This window comes from Antedon mediterranea, chromosome 3 (assembly GCF_964355755.1).
Source record: "Antedon mediterranea chromosome 3, ecAntMedi1.1, whole genome shotgun sequence".
Taxonomy (NCBI): Eukaryota; Metazoa; Echinodermata; class Crinoidea; order Comatulida; family Antedonidae; genus Antedon; species Antedon mediterranea.
The window spans coordinates 6,120,649-6,143,783 of NC_092672.1; the positions used below are offsets into that span (position 1 = coordinate 6,120,649).

General features: G+C 31.9%; 2 protein-coding genes across 8 annotated transcripts in view; both read right to left on the reverse strand.

Moving 5' to 3' along the window:
• LOC140044676 (serine/threonine-protein phosphatase PP1-gamma catalytic subunit B) lies at positions 1-9,083 on the reverse strand. The gene is made up of 7 exons (XM_072089289.1): positions 8,871-9,083; positions 5,888-6,019; positions 5,068-5,298; positions 3,787-3,891; positions 2,510-2,733; positions 2,130-2,264; positions 1-1,389 (listed from the first exon to the last, which is right to left on the reverse strand). The coding sequence occupies exons 1-7, from the start codon at positions 8,920-8,922 to the stop codon at positions 1,282-1,284; spliced, it is 987 nt and encodes a 328-aa protein (XP_071945390.1). The 5' UTR covers positions 8,923-9,083; the 3' UTR covers positions 1-1,281.
• Positions 9,084-10,012: 929 nt separating this feature from the next.
• Positions 10,013-23,135, reverse strand: part of LOC140044677 (uncharacterized) — a 51,254-nt gene continuing 38,131 nt past the window's right edge. For all 7 annotated transcript variants that reach the window (XM_072089292.1, XM_072089290.1, XM_072089296.1 and 4 more), the window contains 16 exons: positions 21,747-21,962; positions 21,106-21,309; positions 20,533-20,756; positions 19,774-19,941; positions 19,363-19,533; positions 18,531-18,698; positions 17,991-18,158; positions 17,557-17,677; positions 16,739-16,983; positions 16,365-16,488; positions 16,079-16,131; positions 14,976-15,093; positions 14,571-14,712; positions 13,518-13,686; positions 13,054-13,223; positions 10,013-12,966 (listed from right to left, as the gene is read on the reverse strand). In XM_072089292.1, coding sequence (XP_071945393.1) covers positions 12,920-12,966; positions 13,054-13,223; positions 13,518-13,686; positions 14,571-14,712; positions 14,976-15,093; positions 16,079-16,131; positions 16,365-16,488; positions 16,739-16,983; positions 17,557-17,677; positions 17,991-18,158; positions 18,531-18,698; positions 19,363-19,533; positions 19,774-19,941; positions 20,533-20,756; positions 21,106-21,309; positions 21,747-21,962 — 2,508 coding nt within the window. In that variant the 3' untranslated portion in view covers positions 10,013-12,919. The remainder of the gene's footprint in view (positions 12,967-13,053; positions 13,224-13,517; positions 13,687-14,570; positions 14,713-14,975; positions 15,094-16,078; positions 16,132-16,364; positions 16,489-16,738; positions 16,984-17,556; positions 17,678-17,990; positions 18,159-18,530; positions 18,699-19,362; positions 19,534-19,773; positions 19,942-20,532; positions 20,757-21,105; positions 21,310-21,746; positions 21,963-23,135) is intronic.

Sequence of the window (23,135 nt, forward strand, 5' to 3'; positions counted from 1 at the left end):
TTATTATACTAATACAAAGCTCAATTTAATCACTACCAAACAGGACATTTTGTACATACAAAGGAGATTCTTCTAATAACAAATGGAATTTATACAAGTTACAATGATTTCTTCAATTTTTACTACCAAAATCCACATCCTTTCCCAAAAAAAAAATGGTGCTCCTTCCCATTTAATAATAAATCAAATTATTCACAGTTTAATAAATAAAAAATCACCATTGCTGTATTACATATTTAAATACAGTGGATCATAATGTTAAAATCTCTCCACATTTTTGTTCATTTTCACGGCACATGGTATTTGCTAGTAAGAAGAAAAAATCAGACTTTATAGATGTTAGTATACAATGAATCACTATAGCTATTAACATGTTGCAGAGATGAAATCCCGTTGTTTTCATCAAATTAAAACTCTCATAATTAGGTATATTCACTATTTTAAAACCAGTAATTCAGTGCATGACAATTGACATAACCTAAAAGCAACGTCTAAAAAAAATCAGACCGCTAACACTAACAGAGGATGAACATTTACAATATGCTCAAAACCATTGCCAACATCGCCATGCTTTTAGTTGATTTAGTATTCTATTATTTTACAGGCAACGTATACTTTGTACAACATTAAGTTCACTCCAGATCACGGACAATGGTTGATATTAAGTGAAATCATTTCAACATTCCAGTCACTACTATAACAAAAATCCATACATTTGTTTACAGACATCAAATTATGTTCAATAAATAAACTCTTGATCAAGTATCTATGTAACATACATTGCCACAAACCTAATCTAAAAATGTACAGTTCTGTATACTAAAAAATCAAGGCTTGCTGATGGCTCCTCTAATGGCTTGTAGGTTATCAATTACTCAAACATGGTTTACAAAAAGCAAATAAAAAAGCTATTTTCTCAGATTAGTTAGAAATAACTTACCATCCAACCAACCAAATTAATCGACGGCTGATATTTAATTAACATAATTACCAAAAAATAAATAAACAGATTAAGCTAGTGTAATATAGATATAAAAAATGTTATATATATATATACGTGATATGCTTCTTTTATTTGATTTCAAGAAGAAAATCACTAATTATTGACTATTATACAAATACGTTAGAATTAAAAGAATAAAAAGTGACGTATGTAAACCAAATTCTCGGAGGCGAACCATCTGCTAGGGTGACAGACATCGCAACCTATGTGGGTGCAAAATGAGTTCTGGGATGTTTTCGTGAATGTTAGGACGATTTCTAGGCCTTACCAAACCGAGTTCATTTCTTGGCATTCTTCTGATTCGCTTTCCCCCGTGGAGGTGTTACAGGCCTGCCTGCGTTGTATCCACCATATGTAAACTTTTTCTTGTCAGCTGGTTTTAAAATCTAAATTGCAAAAATCAATAAAATGTTATTTACTGCATTTATAAATAAAAATACAGGACATAAGTAATGTGTTGGGTAGGTGGGAAAATTAATAGTACAGGGTACAAGGTAAAAATCTAATACTTTGAATTTAAGTTGGATAACAAAGATGTCCTTGTTAACAAGCACAGTAGAACCTTCATTTTACGTACAGTACAGGCCCAAAGGCGTACGTAAAACATGGGATTCGTAAAATCCAGGTTCACCTTAAATTCACCCCCAAATACATAGAGATTGTAGCTATAAAGGCTACCGTGTTTGCCTAGGCCTATTTTACTGTACAGCATGCAGGTGGTCACTAGCTAGGCCTAGCCAGGCTAGCAGGCCCTATAAGATGTGAGGCCTAACTAGAAATGTACAGTACTGTATATACAGCCTGTGCGTTTAATATCAATGTTCTTGTATTTTCTATCAATAAAAACAGTTGCTGCTGTAGGGGGAATGCACGTGTGTGTAGCTTGTCTCACACAGCAGAATTCCTTACACAGCCATGGCTTTGTTTTGTTGTTAAATTGCACCCTCAATGTAAGAAAATGATGACGTCATCGGTTATTTTAAGCGTACGTAAAATCAGGGTACGTAAAACACAGGTTCTACTGTAGATGCAAAAACATAGATTCATAAAAAATCGATATTGATATTGATCAGTTATAGTACACAATATAAAACAATATCACATGAAATTCAGTACAAGAACTTACTTGGAATGAGCACATAAGAGTTTCGTCAACACTCATCATGGCTCCTGCATTATCAAACTCTCCGCAATAATTCGGAGCTGAGAATAACGTCACTAGTTGTCGTTTAGCAAAGAACTCGTAGCCATCTTCAACAACCTTAAAAAGAAAAATGGATTATTTTTACAGAGCCGACATTTAGAATACATTTTGTGTTAAACATTTAGTCTGTTTTTTTTAAATAAAAAATATACACTACTACAATATATATCCTTTGCACTTCCTAGTAGCAAACCAAGATACTTCCTCATGGGTACACCACAAAGAATCTGTTAAAGATATAATAAAGTTTATATTTTGTATATTTTTAATTCATTTTAAGTAATTCATCAAGCATTACATACCTGATGTGCCCTGCATATCAAATCCAAATCGTGTTTACTTAAGAATTTCGCCACAATTTCGGCACCAAATGTGAATGAGACGCCACGATCATTTTCACCCCATCCCAATGTTTCTTTGTCTGGATCTGACCATAGTAAATCGCAGAGTAAGCCTTGATCTGGTACGTCTGTAGGTCGCATGATCCTTCTAATTTGTTCCATTGATTGCAAGTCTGGAGATAGGCCTGTTCACAATGTAAATTGTACCGGTTATCTACTGAATATATTTCGACAATAATTCTAAATATGTATTCATTTTCACCCCTGCAAACCTATCAATATATGTATTAAACTTCCCAAGCTATAAATCCATATTAATATATTATAAGTAACATACATGCATAAAACCATTATAAGATTTGAAACAACTTTAGATAAAAAGCAAGCAACAATTAACATAAAGGTCTACGACAATCAAAATCAGCGATACTGTAGTACAGTAATTTAATGCATCAGTTATTGCTATCAATAAAGAAAAACTATTGAGAAAACTTTTCAAAATAAGAAATTGAATGTGTTTCAGCTGGATTGTTGTAATGACACATAATTTTTATTAATTGACTATAGTTGTATTATTAGTCATATTTAAAAATTGAAAGCAATGTATCATGCCAGCCTTGGCCTTGTTCATGCATGACCACACTTGAAAACATCAACCATAGACATCAAAAAGGATACTAAATTAGTATTAAAAGTATTGACAAGAATTTACAAGCGTAGACTTTTAAATATCGATATACACATAAAATACTATTCGTTACAATATACAAATCTGAATTTGATTATTTTAAATTTTTTTTATATGAATTAGACCAATAAAAGATGAATTGATTTCGCCCTCACTACAAACAACGGATTCCAGAGTTCTTGTAGTAGTACAATAAATGTATACAGTTCCAGAAATAATTCTCTTACTAAAGTGTAGACAGGCCTAATAAGCTCTGTCTACACTATCAAACTTTATGTGACAACAAAATGTGATGTGCCCATATATGGAGATGATGTCATATCACTACCATATTTGAGAATATTATTTTACTATATTTGGGAATACCACTACCATATTTGGGAATATCACACACTACCATGTTTAGGAATACAACTACCATATTTGGGAATATCACTACCATATTTGGTACTTTTTTAAAAAACTAGTTTGATAGTGCAGACAGAGCTTACTGTAATACATGTTTCACTTTCAATACTCTCACACGACTACCTTAATGTTATGTCCTTACCTCCATGACAACAGAATATTTTCTCATCTATAATGGCTGCTATAGGCAGACAGTTAAAGCAGTCTGTAAATGTTTTCCATAACTTAATGTTGTATCTTCTTTTACCTTTTACAAATAAAAAGAAGACAATGAAATCAAACAAATTCTATTATCAATACAAGTCCTTGTTTGGCTAAAAAAAAATTCATTTTATACAATAAGTTATGTATTCGGGAAGATAGAGATTATGCTAATTTTGTTCACGTAAAATGTATACACAATGTCAAATTTGTTTATTACAATACTCTGTAGGAATAGCAGCAACCACTAAGCAGCTGGCATAATTTTCAAGTTCCATTAAAGATTTTTGGATTTAATGCTCACTACCACGCATTTGATATTTGACCTTAATATTGTACAATGGAACAGAGGATATGTCAATGACATTAATATCACATGAACGTTTATAAATTGTAATACATACAACATACAAAGGTTGCTATCGTGAATGTTAATATATTTTGTTTAATTTTAAAAGGCAAAACTTTTTGATCCACTATAATTTTCTCCAAAAAAGTGAATGCACAAAAATAATTCTAATTTTAAAAAATATATAAAATAGCCCACAAAGGACGGTATGGTTTTTATTGTTATACAACTGTTTATATATGATATAAATTACATTTGCATAGATGCTTAATCTTTTGTATTCAATTTACTATAGAAACCAAATCAATAGTATGATTCATTTATAAAATCAATAGACCATTCATTTGGTACTAGTCTGCATAACATTTTAAGAAACCAAAAGTAATTTTCAGAAGCAACAAAAGCACTTTTCATATATTTGATAAAATTATTATAGGTTAAAGTGTTCTTCTCCCAATGTAAATAATCAATACTGGGCAATTAAGTGACCAGGGTACTGAAACGCAAGTGATATAATGTTTTAAGATGTATTCAAATTTTAATAGAAAAATTTCAAAATATACTGTACTTTATTTTTGCCAATATTTTGTTTACACTTCCTAATATACAGAGAGAATGTTTTGTTTAAAGAGTTTAATTTAGTTAAGTATCATAATTGATGTTTAATCATTTTAAAGATGAGACCCGGATATCAGCTGGTCTGAGCGTCCAGCTAGAAGGGCTACCTTCTCTAATTGGAGCGAGTTTAGAATCTGTTTAGGCTTCAGGCTATTCTCACGCCTGGTTATTATTCAGTGGTAACCGAATAAATATTATTATTAATATTATTTTATTATAAATAAATACAATATTATTTGAAAATGTACAACTTACATTCATCATAGAAGCCATAGATTCTATTAATACTTGCACATTCATGATTGCCACGAAGCAAGAAGAAGTTCTCGGGGTACTTGATTTTGTAGGCCAACAGTAGGCAAATTGTTTCTAATGATTGTTTACCCCTGTCTACGTAATCCCCTAGGAAAAGATAATTTGCTTCTGGTGGGAAACCACCGTATTCAAATAATCTTAGCAAATCATAGTATTGACCGTGAATATCACCTGTAAACAAAACAAAAATTAATTTATATAAAGATGTATTATCCACCAAAAAACATGAAAAATAAAAAAATAAAGTTAATCACGCACGTCCATAGGAAAAAAAACCCTAAAAAATTTATAAAAAAGTTTTCACTTATAAAAAGAAAAAAGCAACAAAAATCAGTTAAAAGTGAGTGGAGGAAAATATATATTTCAATTGTTAGTGATAATAATAAGTAATAAATAAAGTAATTTTTTTTTAAATATTAGATAAAATATACAGTAATATAAAAAAAAATGGAATTACAATATTACACATTTTCGCAATATCATTTATTCAAGTTATTTCAATCAACAAATAACCACCAGAGGCACAAATCATGTTATCTTTATATCTAATAATAATAATGATTAAAGATTTAATTTCATTTTAAGTCATTCAGCTATAAGGAATAAAATATGTCAACTACTTAAACAGCTTTTGAGTAGGTAACCACCCACACACATATTCAGTCATAACCTGTACACACTGACATTAGCCAAGCCTATAATAACCACAAACTACAAACTAATAACATACGCACATCAAAACAATACAAGAACTACTTACCACAAATTTTCAAGGGTGCCTCTAATTCAAGCAATATTGGCTGACTGAGAAATAATTCTCTAGATTTTAAACAAAGTCCACGAATTTCTCCTTCTGTTAGTTGAACATTTTTGCCAGGCCTAGATCCACGTACTAAAAAGAACAAAATAGGGATGTGAAATCAATTACTTTTGAATTAAAATGATAGTAGTAATATAACATAGGAATAGTAATGGCACAGCATTAAAATATTACCGTATTCAGGGCTGAAAATTAACGGTCGCCAAATTTATTTAAAAAGCTTAGTTTCTTTAATTATGTCATTTTGAAGATGGATTATTTCTTCGAAAGTTCTAACCAATTTTGGTCACTCAAATCCTCCTCAAAACACGTGCCGACGTGTGACGTCAGCATCTTCTAGAAGCTCTCTCAGCCCTCCCCTGTATTGTGCGTGCGTGGTTATCCCCACCCCCGCCGGCCAAAAAAAATTTGTACAAAAAATTAATAAGGGCCAGCCATTTTTAATAAGGGCGACCATCCTTCAACTGGCCACTATGGTTTAAAGGTTAATTTTCAGCCCTGCGTATTTATGTGAATAAACGCCCCGATTTGAATAACCATCCTCCCCATAGAATATAATTTTGAATAAACGTCCTGCCACATGCATTATTTGATTAAATAACCCCCTCCCACCCTCCTAAACAATAAACGGCCTCTGAATAAATACAGTATTTCAGCTTCAAATCATGTACTATTAATGTTGGTTTCCCAATACCAATGCTGAATCACCGATTACAGCATGGTTAACAGAACAGAAATTGCATTTCAAAATATATTTTTAAAAAATCATTGGTCCCTGTATTGGCATTGTATTAAAGAATGATGCATTTTCTTAAACAAATTTAGGATTAGGTTTAGGTTATTTTAATTGCATTGATTTCTTATTAATGACTCTGAAAAAACATTTCTCAGTTTTTAATTATGGTATAAATTGCAAAATTATTATTCAATTAGTTTTCTATGCACAAATGCTAATGTGCTTGATTGAAATTGTATAGCCTTTCCATGTAGCCCACACCCAGGTACCTGGAAGTTGTAACTCCATAGCTGCTCTGGCTATAAACCTATTATAATGCATGCAAATATTGTGTGTATGTTGAATGAGAATTATTAAATGGTTATGACTCATGTATATTCTTTGGACTGTAAATAAAATTGGTTTACACTGATGATATGGTACCTACAAGTACTAGTACTGTAGATAAAAACATATAATTAAACAAATAAAATTAAAAAGGTTCAATGTATGGCGACTATATGTTAGAACAACACCAAAAAAACCAATCACAAAGTCTTTTCCAGACTTTGCATCTTTTATTTAATACTTTGATTTAATCTGTATAAATGACAAGTTTGATGCATTGTGAAATAAAAATGAACGAACGAAGTGAGTAAGTTGGGCCAAAATGGTCTCCAATTTTATTAGGAAAGTACCGTATTTTCCGGAGTATAGGTCGACCCCAAGTATAAGTCGACCCCCAACTTTGCCCTAGAATATTTTGGTATTACCTGAATATAAGTCGACCAGCAAAATCATCTAATAACAAAAAATCATCAAAGAGGGCTAGAAATGTATGAAATGTGGTTGTTTGTTTATATTATTAAGATGTAATCAATAATATTTATAAGACAATCTATTATTATTATATGTAAACCACAACGACTTCGCCGCAGTCTTCGCCAGCCTATAATAAATGATAGCGATGTAGCATTACAGTACTTGCCATCAGCGATGTTTTTTCGTGTCACTCACTCGAATAAATTAAAACGAGTTTTCCGTTTGGAGGCTTATTAAATTGTACAGGCGATTAGTTGTAAATCGCGTTATCTGTAAATGTACACGCGCCAGAATAAGGAGAATTTATTTTATGAATAGACATGCGCAGTAATTGTAATTACGAACAAACAAACAAACTGTGCATGTGTATAGATGAAAATATCGCGCAATAACAAACATGCTGCATGGACATTCCAACGACGTGTAGTTCGTTTGTGGTGTGTGTTACGATGTTTTCGCGAGTGAATACGACGAAGCATATAAAACACAAACGAAAACTATTTATTCTTAATTATCTTAAAAGCGTAATATAAACATCAAAATGAGTCTGTGATATATTAATATTTTATTGACCAGTACTTGTTGGAGTTGTATTATTTTGTACAATGTAGGTATTAAATTGAAAACTACTGTGAGTGATTGATGATAGGCCACTGACCATGCTAGCTAGGCCTTGACAGCTGACGGCTTTTGAACACATTTTTTCGGCCTGATTTTTTTTTTTAAATCGCATGGTCGGAGTATAAGTCGACCCCCCGATTTTGCAATTAAAATTTTCCCACAAAGTCTCGACCTATACTCCGGAAAATACGGTACTGTAACAAGACAAATAATTAAATACCGATAGATACTTTTACTTTGACCAAAGGTTTATACAGTATGACCCACTGTAGGACACAGCACAGGAGAGGTGCGTCATTTGCGAAGAATCATTAACTTTCATGATGTTGATGTTTTATTTAAATTTGAAAATGGAATAACATGAAAAAGTTGGAGGGATCCAGTTGGAGTAGCTAAATTGGCAATGTGTGTGCCCTTCTGCAGAAAACCAAATAAACAAACGCTAGGCTAACCACTTACCATACACCAGCAGCAGAGTCGAAGTATAGGCTTAGTATAAGGCTGCTGCACCCGTATTTTAAGTTTGTAGGACTAGGATACTGTACTTTTACACAATAACCAAGGAAAGGGCTCTATTAACATACACTTTTTTCATATATTGAAAATTACTAAACATTACATAAATATACATACATTTGGTACACAACATAAACCCATATGAACACTGTTAACTGTACTGTAAATCATGTATTACAGTGTAGTTATCAATTAGCCGGTTAGGCTAGCCGAGGTTCCCTGATATAATAATCTTCGGTTTCTACTCACCTTCTAAAAGACGTGAAATGATGCTATCGACACTTAGTTTCTCCTCAGACATTCTAAATACGATCCCTAAATACTTAATGAAAATTATTTAAGATAAAAAAATAATTTACAACTTAAATTGATTTGATTTTAAAGGATTTTGACTGCCGTTTCCCTGCTTCAACCGGGAGACGTTTATATCCCCTGTCAACTTAAAAATGGCTGCCGTTAATGGTTCTGGTTGTGCGCAACAATAAATTATATCATTTCGAAAATCTTAATGATTCGTGACGTCATCTAATCCAAACGTCGTTAATACGCCCACTGTACTACGCAATACGAAAAATAGTTCCGTAAAATAAGCCAGAATTCTAATTGTTACAGAAGAATAAATTGTGCTAATTATACAATATAACCTTACTTTTTCTATTCTCTGATTGAATTGTTACATCCAGTTATCGTTTAGCCTATATCATTCGTTGAATCTCCACTAGGCCTAGAACAAATTTTTAATATCGAAAAATTAATTTCCCAAATGTTTCATTATTAATTAATGATATTGAAATATCAAACCGTTTGGTCTTTCAAACACTATGATCAATTATTGTAAACTGATTGTTATCTTAATCATAAATTGTTACCTGTAAATATAAAGAATAATATATATACAGTAATAACTTCTTTTTTAAAACTTTTCTTTTATGCATTTTTGGATAATTATTTATTTACCCCAATAATAATTTTTATTTTATCTGTAATAAAAGACAACCCATTTATATATCTATTAAGTGGCTTCTTCAAGGCTGTAGCAAGAGGTTAAAAACAGACGAGGAAAATATGCTTTAAATATAATTATCAAAATATAATATGACGATCTGTGCTGGGGAATTAGGGTGGGTAGTGAAAATTGAAAATTTCAGACGAGGCAAGAGCCTCATCTGCCTCATGCTACAGCCCTGTTCTTTCTGACTTATTTCTTCATCTATTGCTCTTTCAATCAGCTGTCTAAAAAACAGCATTTTCTGAGAAATTTCAATTCTCAATACTTCGTCCAATACTCTGTAAAATGCATTCTAGTTGTCAGAGAAGTTTTTTTAATATTAATATTATTGTAATAAAAAAATCAAAACAAAAAGTCATACACCAATTTTTTTAATTTGGCAAACAATTTATTTGAAAGTCTTCACTCAAACAATAATTCCATCAAGCAAATTAACACATTGATGCAATCTTTTAATTTTTAAACACTCGATTAGATTTAGAAAAACAGTGAAAGATAAAACATTTTCCAGTTTATACTTTGATTCAGATAAAGAATTAAACAAAATAATCTTAACTTGAACTTGATAAAATGCATACAGCAATTACACCCCCAGGGTATTAGAATGAGCGCCACCGTCGAATGTGTGCTGCACGATTTGTACGAGAGCAATGCCACACTTACTCAATCATTTTACAGTATTTTAAAATGACTGCATAAAGTGTCAAACTGTATATACAAGATTAGGTGCGAATCTCGCACAAATCATAGATACATCATCATCTAAACTAAATGGAATGCGCTAAGTTTAATACACAGCATCAACATGTGAGGCTATAGATACAAATTATTTCCAATTGAATAGAAAAACCAGCACCGGTGATAACTACAAAAATCATTAAATATATATATATATATATACTTTACATAATACCATTTCAAATTCATTGATAATGCAGTGTTGCGGTAATGTTAATACTAGAACATGATAGCGGAATGGAGAACATTTTTTATGTTCGAATGATGTAAACTAGTCTAGGTTGTAGAAAATGATTCAGCTTAAAATTTAAAAAAAAACTATTTTGGCACAAATGGCATGTCATACTTAAACATGAGCTGTTGTAGTTATGAAAAGAAATCAAATCACCCACTGGTGATTAAAGGAATATTAATAACGCAAAAAGAAACAATATTTAAAGGTTTTTGGCAAGTCCTTGCATAACAATGATTTAAACATTTTTTTTATTATTTCATACACATCTAACAGAGAGTAACTTGCCAATTACAGAATGGATAAACTATTTTATAATTTATCGTGCTTATAAACATAGGGAGTGGTGGAGTTGGAAGAGGTGTGAGTTACAACCTTGGTACTAGGTCAGGATTGAACACTGGACCTTTGGATTGGAAGGCAAGCATGTTATCCACCAAGCTACAATGTATATTATACTCGGTGTGTCCGAGTGGGTAGATCTGCTTCCTATACTAGTATTAACACTACAATACACTTAACAATTTAAACTTCATCAGATCAATAAAATGGAATACAAAAAGCACCTCCAACAACAAGGTATAACTTCCGACATAACCAACCAAATAGTACCGGTTATAAGCGTAAATTCAATCTAAATTAAATTGAATAATGTTAAATAATATTTTCAATCTGGTAAATAAAATCACATACCACATCACTATAGTAAAAACTGTAAACAAACCAGGAAAATTAATTTAATTTTAGAATTATGTATAAAAGAATTTATCCTCCAAATCAAATGGCAAACTTAACTGATATTAATATAATGTATTTATTATTTATAGTATTTCCTTTACATCTAATTTGCAACTTCATGTAAGCCAAAACTATAGAAATAAATGGGAGAAAGGTAAGGCACAAGGGGTTTGAATCGGGTTTGTCTGGTCTGGTTCGAGTAATGGAAGGGTTAAATTGAAAAATGAATATTGAGAAACAGGAATGTTGTTAAAAGTTGTATTGCACTGTGAAAAAAGCAAGATTTCCAAAATTGAGTGAGCTTGAATTTTGAACTGGCTAAAGGGTCTTTCACACCTGTTCCGGCACAGTTCCAGTCCGGCGGCAGAAAAATCAATCAAACATCAATGTTTCGTTTTCACACGGCTACATGCATATCGATAGGTGCATATCCGTGTGGAGCGTCGTGAAAACAAAACAGGTGTGAAGGGTTTTTCAGGTAGGGATACATAACCACAGGATTTATGGCCCTATTCATGGTTGTGGTTGAGGAAGTTTATCGGGATAAGAAAAGAAAAGCTAACCAAATGATTGTGAACATACCATGAATCCCAGTGGTCTAATAGGATGTCTGTCTACATACTAAGTAGAATGTTCCTTGTTCAAGTCTTTAGGCAATTTTTTTCTTTCATATTGCTTGATTCAGCATTTTTATTGGGAAATTAAAATTTGTTTTTAGTTAGAATTAATATCTTAGTATTTTATTCATATTTTTATTTGTTTGTAATATATACTTTTAACCAATAAGGTAGTGCTTCATTCCTATCTAAATATTCTAATAACTAATTTTAGATGCTGAAATAATTGTAAATTCAAAGAAAACCATTAAAGCAGAAAAATCTAAAAATACTAAAAGCCAATAAATTATTTTTGAAATACAAAATAAATATATTATTTATATACGCATACAAAATCAATTAGTAAATTGTGAGGCACATTTTATAATATTTTAGAGTACATTCTCCTAAAATATCAATCCCATAACTATGAATAAAGTCAATATTTGGTATAACAGCTTTTGTAACACCAGAATACACGCGCTCATGGTTGAATACATCAATATCTAGATACCGAATAGAATTTTCAGCTGTGTTGCATGATATGAGGAAGCTAACACAAGGGCGAAAGCAAGCAGTTTCTCATAAAAATTATTTTGCCCTGATTTTCCAAGATTACATATTAGCTTGTTATTGAATATTAGTAACAGGTACTGTTTTGTGATTGTCCTTTGCTGGAGTAAAGATTGTCAGATCCTAAACAAAAATCATTGAATACTGGCAATATTAATCTCAATATTTAGTACTTTGGGGATCTTGCTGTCATCAAATACTCAACATTTAGTACTTTATGTTGCTTGCTGCTACTACAATCAATCAATCAATCAATCAATCAATCAATCAGTCAATCATGACATCATTGCATTGATAAAAGCATCAAATCCATTCTCTTTAATTGTGGTGCCAGTTGTCCACAGAACACCCTGCCATGATGATGGAGCCTTCCTGCGCAGGACAAGTGAATACATTTTCAACAAACCAAAATTTAATAAGTCTGTTCGTCATCACAAGCATCAGTCCAATGGCCAAATTCTACAATAAAAAAAATAGATTAAATCGTACTGATATTCATGATTTTATTCAATACGCATTAAGCGGAAGAATTATGCAAGTTCTCACCTTCGCATATATCACAATAAGCTCTCTCTTCAGTTCTGCTACCGTGGTAATTTGAAGGAGGCGGACTGTCAGAACTCGCCTGAAGAGGACAGTCTTCCGTATCGTGAAGGTCAAACACATCACAGATGTCACAGAATAACCTAGGAGGTGGCCCAGTTGGAAGCTCAAAACTGTAAAAGCAATTTTAATATAAAAATTGTAATTAATGCTCACAAGTTAGTGGCGGTTTCATCGCTGTTGGTTGTCAACTGAATAAAAAAAAAAAAGTAAAGAGATACAAACAAAAACAATAGACGCAGAGATTGCTAAAAACCCTCTTCTGTCTTCATGGGTAGCTGGTCCTATCACCCAATTTTAACTCTTTATGAATTGCTGCATACAATGTACTTTAAAATAACCAAAACAAAGTTGATAATCTTTCTAAAACAATTATTGTACTAGTATTTTCAACAAATGCTACTCACTCTATCGACAAATCATGGTTGCCGTTGATGGCGCCATTTTCCATAACATCCAACTGCATTTTCAATTCATCGTTTTTCCTTTGCAGGTCAACGATAACCGAGTTTAGAAACTGTACCTGACCTTCAGCCGTTTCCTTCCCTTCTTTTAATGAGGCATAAATTTCATTATCTGTAAATAAAAACCAAACAAAACATTTTATATGTACGACGCCTTCCCTCATCAGCAGTCAGTCATTTAGTAATTAGGCGGTAAATACATTTGTTATATAGTTTATGTTACTCTTTATACCAGGGGCTGTTGGTTGCAAGCTTCATTCGGAACACTTTGCGGACAAATTATTTTGTTGTTTAACTTTTACCAACCGATAAACAAAAAATGACCTAATATTTTTGTATATAAATATCTAAATTCTATGTTCAATTGTAATCTTGTTTCTATTTCAATTTTAATGTCCCAATTCATAGACTTCGTTCAAAATCAATGTTACATGTTCAATTTTCCTGCGTTAATATCTGTAAGAATGGTATTTTTTGTAGAATTTATAACAAATGTGTTTGTCAAAATCCTGAATTAGATATCATTTATTGTGCCTTTTCTAAGTTGCAGTATATAGTCCATGAATTAGTTAATAACACTGCTGCCAATCTATAGATTAGATTAACTTTTAGGCTTTTCTTTTTGTTATTTTTATTATGTGTATTCTTATTTATATCTATATTTTCATCCTGTAATTGATGTATACACTGTCGGATGTGAAGGAATAAAGAGTAACATATATATTTCAGATATATATTTTAATGCAGTAGATTAACCTTGTTGATATAAAGTTTGAGGTACACCTGATATATTAGTTCTGAAAAGAACTGTTGAGTTTCTCAACGTTTCGATCAATTTGCTTTGATCGTCCTCAGGAGTGAGAATATACGTGTTGTACCGCAACCTTTATATCAACATTTGATTTTGCCATGCAACAACTTGCAACAATAGATTAACCTTCCTTCCTCCACCAGAAATATATTTATAAAACAAATGAATTTAGTTTGTACTCTTACCATCTGGGATGTATTTGTTATTACTTTCTTGGTGTTTCAACTCTGTTAGTTGTTGTTTTAAGTCAGCATTTGTGTCCTCTACTTGGTCTAACCGGTCTTTGTAATTTTTCATTACAATACACTCTGCTTTTAAAGTAGTTATCTGAAAGTTAAAAACAGGTTGATAACTAAAAATTAACACATTCATTTATTCAATATTTTAAAATTATTATATGTCATCATTAGTTGATGTCCAGAGTGATAATTTGTAGCTAAAGCTCTGTCTACACTATCCAAAAAAGTAGGATGTGCCAAAATATAGTAGCGAAAAGGCCAAATATGGTAGTAATCATCATCATCGTGTCCATATATGGGCACATTACATTTTGTTGTCACATAAACTTTGAGCTTAAAAGCTTTCCTTACCTCTGATCTACATTTCTCCATGTCTTTTTCTTTTCCTTCAACTAGTAAATTTGTAATTTCTAAATTTCTTTCCAAAGATTTGATTTCAGATTTAAGACCCTCTGTTGATTTTGACTCGCTGTAAAATAAAACCAAGACAATATTACAAAACCTCCAACAGTGTTCAGCATGGTCAGTATCAATGTTTTGTACAGTTTAAAAATCAGTGAAAAAGATCATAAATTGAAACACAAATTGTGTGTATTTCCAAATTCAAAATGTACATTACAGTACAGTATTTGTTCATATAGCATGTTGTATTTATTTGTAAAACTTTTTTGCGACAGTAATGTTGATGACAATCAAATTTAAATTGTTTCCCTGGCTAGATCAATCAACATTTTCATGAGGACTGGAGTGTATAAACTGTATAGCCGATTGATAAAGAATTAAGTTATAAAAATTGACTAACAAATGTATTTCATAACTTGTAAATATTCCAATTGAATCTATTACACAATACCTCTTTCCATCATGTATGTAAAAGATTATTCATTATTATTATTTATTATTATTATTCATTATTTTATTTAATAATACAATGACAATTATTATTATTACAGTGTTAAACTATGCTGGTAGGGATTTAGGTTAAGAATGTATGACATTTCATTTGTATTACTTGTATAACTAAAATCTTGTCTAAATTATAGCAATATAGATGACCTAACAATTTGAAATGTATTATTTGTTGTTACAGTCTTGTTAAAGGTTATTGTACTGGATAAACAGTGTGTGCTGTAATTGGTTATAATATTTGCATATTAGAGACAGTGGCCATATTTACCATTCACACTTAGGCTAAGGGAAGCATCTCCTACGTAAGTGGATACAATTTAAGGGAAATACTTAAATATTTATTGAGTGAAAAAACTTAATATTTAAGGGAAATATTTCACTTAAGTGTGATTGTTATATTATATGGCACAGGTTCCTTTGTTCAAATCATGATTTATTATTATTATGAAAATAAAAGGTTAAAGGTTGAAGGTTAAAGGTTGAAGGTTAAAAAGGTTGAAGGTTACATATAAAAAAACATGCATTTTTAAAATTATTTCTCTTACTTTGATTTTGTATTTTCAAGTTCTTTGGTAACTTTATCCAAATCAACTATTAGCTGAAAAATAAATTGTTTAACAAAAATATAAAAAATGAAATCAAGCTGGCACATATTATTTATTGCATCAAATTATAATAATAACCTCCAGCCTGGAGAGGAGATAGGCACCACTTGGAGATATGGCATATGCCTGTTTATCATATCATGATGAGTACTACTACTGCTACACCCATACGATACTCTAGGTCATGGGACAACTACAAATAGAATAATACTTGGGTGATATATACCTTTTCTTTTTCTTCTTTCATTTGCTTATTGAGTCCATCCAGCTCATTTGTCAGGTGATCACGTTCCGTTTCTAATTCTTGAACTTTAACCTTTGACTGCCCATCAACTTGTTGAAGCGTTGCCCTGATTAACAATTATTAAAATTGTTTAATACTATTACTATCATACAATACTATCTCTCCACACAATAATATCTCCACACAATAATATCTCCATGCATTATACAAAACAGTGCATGTTAACCTGGACAAACATGTCTGGATTCATGGAGGTCAGAATAAATAGTATGAATTTGAGACATTTTTATGCATCAGAAAACATGTAGTTTTGGAAGAATTTTTTTCAATCAGGGTAATTTGTACACGTAACTTACAATTTTTCTTTCAGTTCTGCAACAACTTTCTCACTTTCCTGCGATGTCTTTGTCACTGTTTTCACTTGTTCTTCATAATCTTCTAGTTTCTTTTGCAGTTGTATTTCCCGCTGTTCCTTCGCCTGTCTGTCAGTGTTACTCTCATTCATTTGTTTCTCAATGTTTTCTTTCTCTTGAGTGATGAGACTTTGGTTTTGTGTAGCTGCTTCTAATGAAGCCTTCAATGTTTCTGCCTCACTTTTTGCCTAAAAGAAAACAAAATTGCCATAATTATCTAAAAATCATTGTTATAAGTTTTTAGGCTACTTCAATATTAAAAGTTCAGCGAATCAAACGTCAATGTTTCATTTTCATGATGCTCCACGCAGCTATACGCATATCCACGTGAAAACAAAAAAATTGATGTTCGATTTTATTTGCAGTCGCCGGACCGGAACTGTGCCGGAACAGGTGTGAAAGACCCTTAATATACAATAATTACAATAATATATATGTTTTCATGCACATTATTATTAAATTAATCATGTGTCCAGATGACATCATTACCACAAACCCTAGCACCTTGTTCATTAGGACACATTAAGCTCTGTCTACACTATCAAATTAGTTTGACAAAAAAAGTGTAAGGTGCCCAAATATGGTAGTGATATGACATCATCATGTCCATATATGGGCACATTTTCATATACAATTTGATAGTGTAGACAGAGCTTAAGATGACACAGGCCACTATTGGTCATATCTGTCTAAAGTCTGATTTTCCCACTCCTCTCAAAAACAAGCAATGTGGAACCACGACAATTCTTTACAAACCCCACCTTGTCAAGGTCAACTTGAACAGTTTTTAACCTGGATATTTCAGATTCATTTGATTCTTTAAGCTTTTGTAGTGATGTAACTTCACCTTCCTTTGTAGATAATGATGTTTGTAATTTAGTGCTATAAAATAGAATATAAAAACATAATTTTACTAATAATACCAAACACATCTATAAAGTAGAACATTAATAGTGATTACTAAGCTATGTCTACACTATCAAACTAGTTTGACAATAAAGTGTGATGTGCCCAAAATGGTATTGATATGCTTAAATATGGTAGTGATATGGCATCATCATGTCCATATGGGCACATCACATTTTTTCGTCACATAAATTTGATAGTGTAGACAGAGATTAACATTAAGAAATCAATCAGTGTACTTAGGACTTGAAAATCTGATCACTTCAATAAAATACTTTTTATGACTTACATTTGTTCTTGTAACTTCTTTGAGTTTTCATTTTCTTGATTTTCATGTTTCTGTTTTTCTTCCAATTGATTTTCGTATTCCTTAGCTTCTTTGGCTAATTCTTCATTTTCATTTTTCAATGTTGATGTTGTCGTCGCTGCCTCTTCTAACTTAGCTTTTATTTCACCACTATAAAGTAAACCAAAAAGATTAAAAGAATGTGTTTACACTGATATACTATGAATGAAAATAAAAATGGATCAAAGACCATGTAACACAGTGTCTGTATACCATGTACCTCCCAACTTAAGGGTCTTTCAAACCTGTTTCGGCATGGCTCTGGCAAATCAGAAGGCAAGTTTTTGTTTCACATGTCTACGCGCATATCTATTGGCGCATGAAAACAAAACATTCACATGCAATTTAATTTGCCAGTGCTGGACCGGAACCATGCAGGAACAAGTGCTATGTACTGTTTCATTAAATTGGTAAACATTCAAAGCTTCACAACAATAGTTCGTCTGTTTAAATTTTATTTTTAGGATCTGTAAAAATACTTACACTTCTTTATTCATTTGAGAAAGAGCATCTTCTTTGCCTTTAACTTCTTCTTGTTTTTCCTCTATTTGGTTCTTCATTTGTTTTACTTCTTCTCGTAATCCGTTCTCATCTTCCTTCAGGTTATCTATCTGTCGTTTGCTTTCCTCTAGTTGGTAATTGGCTTCATCTCTGCAAATAAAACAAATGTAATCAAATCAATACATCATATTTGTATTCCTTTAGATGCAACAAATCAAGACTATCTAAAGATGTAGAAGGACTTGTATTTTAATCTTCCGTTGTATTTGCCTTATAGGCAGTCATGTATTCATTTCTGAATGTAGGGTAAAGAGCTGTTGAGCTAATTGCAGTAAGCCTCTGCATAATATAGTAGGATGGCCAGTTCCATTCCACGCCGCTTTATCCTCCCTAGTATTTTTAACCTGCTACTCATTTACAGCCGAGTAGACAGGGAGTGGTCGGGAATTGAACCCAGGTCTCTCTGTAACCACTCGGCCTACATTCTGTCAACACTATCAAACTAGTTTGACAAAAATTGTGTAGTGATATACCTAAATATGGTAGTGATATACCTAAATATGGTAGTGATATACCTAAATATGGTAGTGATATACCTAAATATGGTAGTGATATACCTAAATATGGTAGTGATATACCTAAATATGGTAGTGATATACCTAAATATGGTAGTGATATACCTAAATATGGTAGTGATATACCTAAATATGGTAGTGATATACCTAAATATGGTAGTGATATGACATCACCATTTCCATATAGAGGCACATCACATTTTTGTTGTCACATACAGTTTGATAATGCTTTAACTTACAGCTGTGTTTGTAGTGAACCTATATTCTGTTCTTCTTTCTCTGAATGTTCCTTGCTTTGTTGGTCCAGCGTTTTCTTGAATCTTTCAACCTCCCTTGTCAATCGTTCTCTTTCTCTTTCAGATTCTGTTACCTCTCTCGTCTTGTCATTTAGTGACTGTTGTATTGTGTTACTGTAAAATAAGTATAAGAATAAGTAATTTGTTTTGTAAATATAGTATTAAAATGAAATACTTAATGAATTCTTAGACCTAAATATTATAAAATAATGTGTAAAAAAGGTGTAGTCTTGTGGGAGAACTACTTTTTCAATAGTGACCTAAGAAAGCTCTACCAATTGCTCAATAGTCATATCCCTCTGAATTGGAAACAATTCCTAAAGGAGGGGTTTTCTGTCTTCTACTCAAACGTACAGTTCAGTTTTCATTGCTCCTCTTGATACCTCCTCCTCTTTCTTTTTGACCTCATTTTCTCCAGATTGTTTTTCTAAAACATCTAATTTTTGTAATAAATCTTTCTTCTCATCTTCTAGGGCTGATACTAAACTTTCTGTCTCCTTTAACTTGCTCTGTACATCATTCCTAAGAAGACAAAGAAAGTATACATATATATTAATTACAAAACCGGCTTTTTAAACCACTTATATAGTGGAGATTATAATGCAATGTTATGAGAATAAATATATATGATCACATATATAGGAAGAAGGGAGATAGGAAGGACGGGAGGGAAAGAGGAAGGAGGGAGAGAAGAAGGAGGGAGAGAAGAAGGAGGAAGAGAGGAAGGAGGGAGAGAAGGAGGGAGAGGAGGGAGAGAGGAAGGAGAAAGAGAGGAAGGAGAAAGAGAGGAGGGAGAAAAGGAGGGAGAGGAAGAAGAAAGAGAGGAAGGAGGGAGGGAGAGAGGAAAGAGAAAGTGAGGAAGAAGGCAGGGAGAGAGGAAGGAGAAAGAGAGGAAGGAGGGAGGGAGAAAGGAAGGAGAAAGAGAAGAAGGAGGGAGAGAGCAAGGAGAAAGAGAGTAAGGAGGAAGGGAGAGAGGAAGGAGGGAGAGAGGAAGGGGTGGTGTTGTTGAGTGAATGATATAATAATAACCAGGGGTGTCATTTTCAGCCAGCTTTGGCCTCTCGAATGTTCATTTTAAAAACATGGTCTATTAATAAAATTAAAAACTCTCACATTTTGTCTTCTACATTCTTTAACTGTTCTTTTTCATTATTATTCTTGTCTTGCGTATCTTTCAATTCTTCTTTATATTTCTCTAACTCTTGTTTAACTGAGTTGATTGTTTCCGCTTGTGTCTTCAGTGTTTCTTCATGGTCTGTATTTACTTTCTTTAATGAGTCTCTTTCAGTTGTCAGTTCAGACAATGAAATATTAATTTTCTCATTTGCCTTTATTGCCTAAAATGACAACAAAATAATATCATGTTTAAACTCCCAAAAACCAGACTTCTTCATGTTCCATTTCTTTATTTTCCTACTCAAAAATGCACTATGAAAACCACAATACTTAATTTTTGTGTGGCCACCATAGAGTTATTACACACCATAGAGTTATTACATCACAACTAGAGAGTTATTACATCACACACCATAGAGTTATTACATCACAACTAGAGTTAACTGCTCTGTAACTGATGAGTACCATGGAGAGGGACCATCAAATATGGCTGCATCACATCAGCAAACTAAATTCTGCAGTACCTACAGTGATCATATAAGGTCAAAGTTCACAGAATCTATACTCTACCTCATTTTTAGCATTGACTTCACTTTCTATCTGTTTCATTATCTCCTCTTGTTTCCTATTTTTTTCTTGTTCTGAAGAGCTGGAGTTTTCTAACAATGCTTCTAATCTTTGCACTTTTTGAAGTGACTGTTCATTTTCAGATTTCATCTTCTCATTGTCACCTTGCAAATCTTCAAACTTTAACTGCATTTCTTCTAATTCAAACTAATAAAAGCAAAAAGTATATTATTATATATATTTGAGTGGGTGAGTGAAACATCTAGCTCATGTGTACTAGTACATCTTTTAGACAAGTAGGGGGTTACCCCGGTGTACTAGTACACACACAGCCACCGTCACTCACACATACTGAGCAATGTGGGAGAACAGGAGTTTACTACTGAACAACCTTCCCAGTATTTAGAATAAAGAAATAAAAATATAATAAAATATGCCAACTTTCATACAGAACTAATTACAGGTGATAATCTTGCATCTTTCACTGTATAACACATGATATGTTAAATAACATTGTAGAAAAAATCTTTTATAATATGATGGATTTGTCGTAGGTTGAAGTGGATTGATTCAAAAGAATCTTTTAAAAATAAAACAAACATAAAATTATAAAGATGCACAACAACTTGAATAAAAGAATTTACCTCTAGTTCTGATTTCTTTTGCTTAATGTCATCTAAAGTTGATGCGATACTTTGTTTCTCTTGTGACAATGCATCTTTCACAGACTCCTTCTCCAAGATTATCTCCTTCAACTTGGCAACTTCTTCAACATGCTGTTTCTTGATCTCTTCTTCCAGTAACTGCGCCTCATCTTGCAGATCCGTGATTTTAACCTTGCTTTCCTGTAATTCTTTTTGCTGAGAGTTGATAGTATGGTAGAAAAAAAAGAAAGCAAACTTAAAATAAAAAACTGGTGTTATGGCAGAAGCACAAAAAGCACGAAAGCAAAAACAAAATCATGTGACAATGACAATGTTAGTATAATTCAGTGAAAAACTAAAAAATAAAAAAACAAATATAATATCTTACAACAGAAAGATTAAGATGAAACCATTAATAAATAAGCTTTAAATAAAAACCAGTGTAAAGAAAAACAATGAAACCACAACAAACATTTAGATACAAAAATTAACTATAAAAATGTCTGGTGAAGAGACTAATTATAAGTCTGGTGCAGAGATGCCTAATGTTTACACTTGGTAACCAGGGACATCAACACAGTACAGATCTAAATAAATTGTACAGAGGTTTGGTTGAAATGTTTCATTTGATGTTGAAAAAATGATGAACTGATCACACACACCAAAAATGTACAAAGGTAACAAAAAGAAAAGTTAAAAAATATAAAATACTGTACTCAAAACAGAAAAAAATATACTTGTGTTACACAAATGAGAAATATTTTCTATACATTTTGTGTACAGAAAAATAAAAACACAGAAACAAAAAAAACTAATTTTGATTAACATTTCAAAGAGATCCAAATAAAATTGGAATATGAATGTTAAAGTATTAATTTTTGTTTCAGATTTAGCTAATATGATGTCGATATGATTTAGGTTTAAGGTCCAATTTCCAGTGTTCATTTGTTGGTATATAAAACAGTTTCTTGGTCATGTATGTCTGTAAACTAACTAAATAAAAATGAAACCAAATGTTTGAACAACAAATACCAGTAAATTTATTACATACATCTTATTTTTGTTTATTTATAGTATGTCTCACAAAAACTTACATACTCAAGCTCAGTTGGATAAAATTTTACAACTTTTAAAAAATTCTAAAACAATATTTAGCAGGCATATATATATATACACACAATTATCTATAATAACAAATCAATATCAATCAATAACAACAAATCAATATCAATCAATAATAGCAAATCAATATCAATCAATATTAATAATAGCAAATCAATATCTGGAAAGTTAGGACAGATGATGCATTAGAAAATGTTGAATTTCAACCAATATGATTTTGCTAAAATTCTGTATTATATTTGAAGTTCTATTATGAAATTATTAATG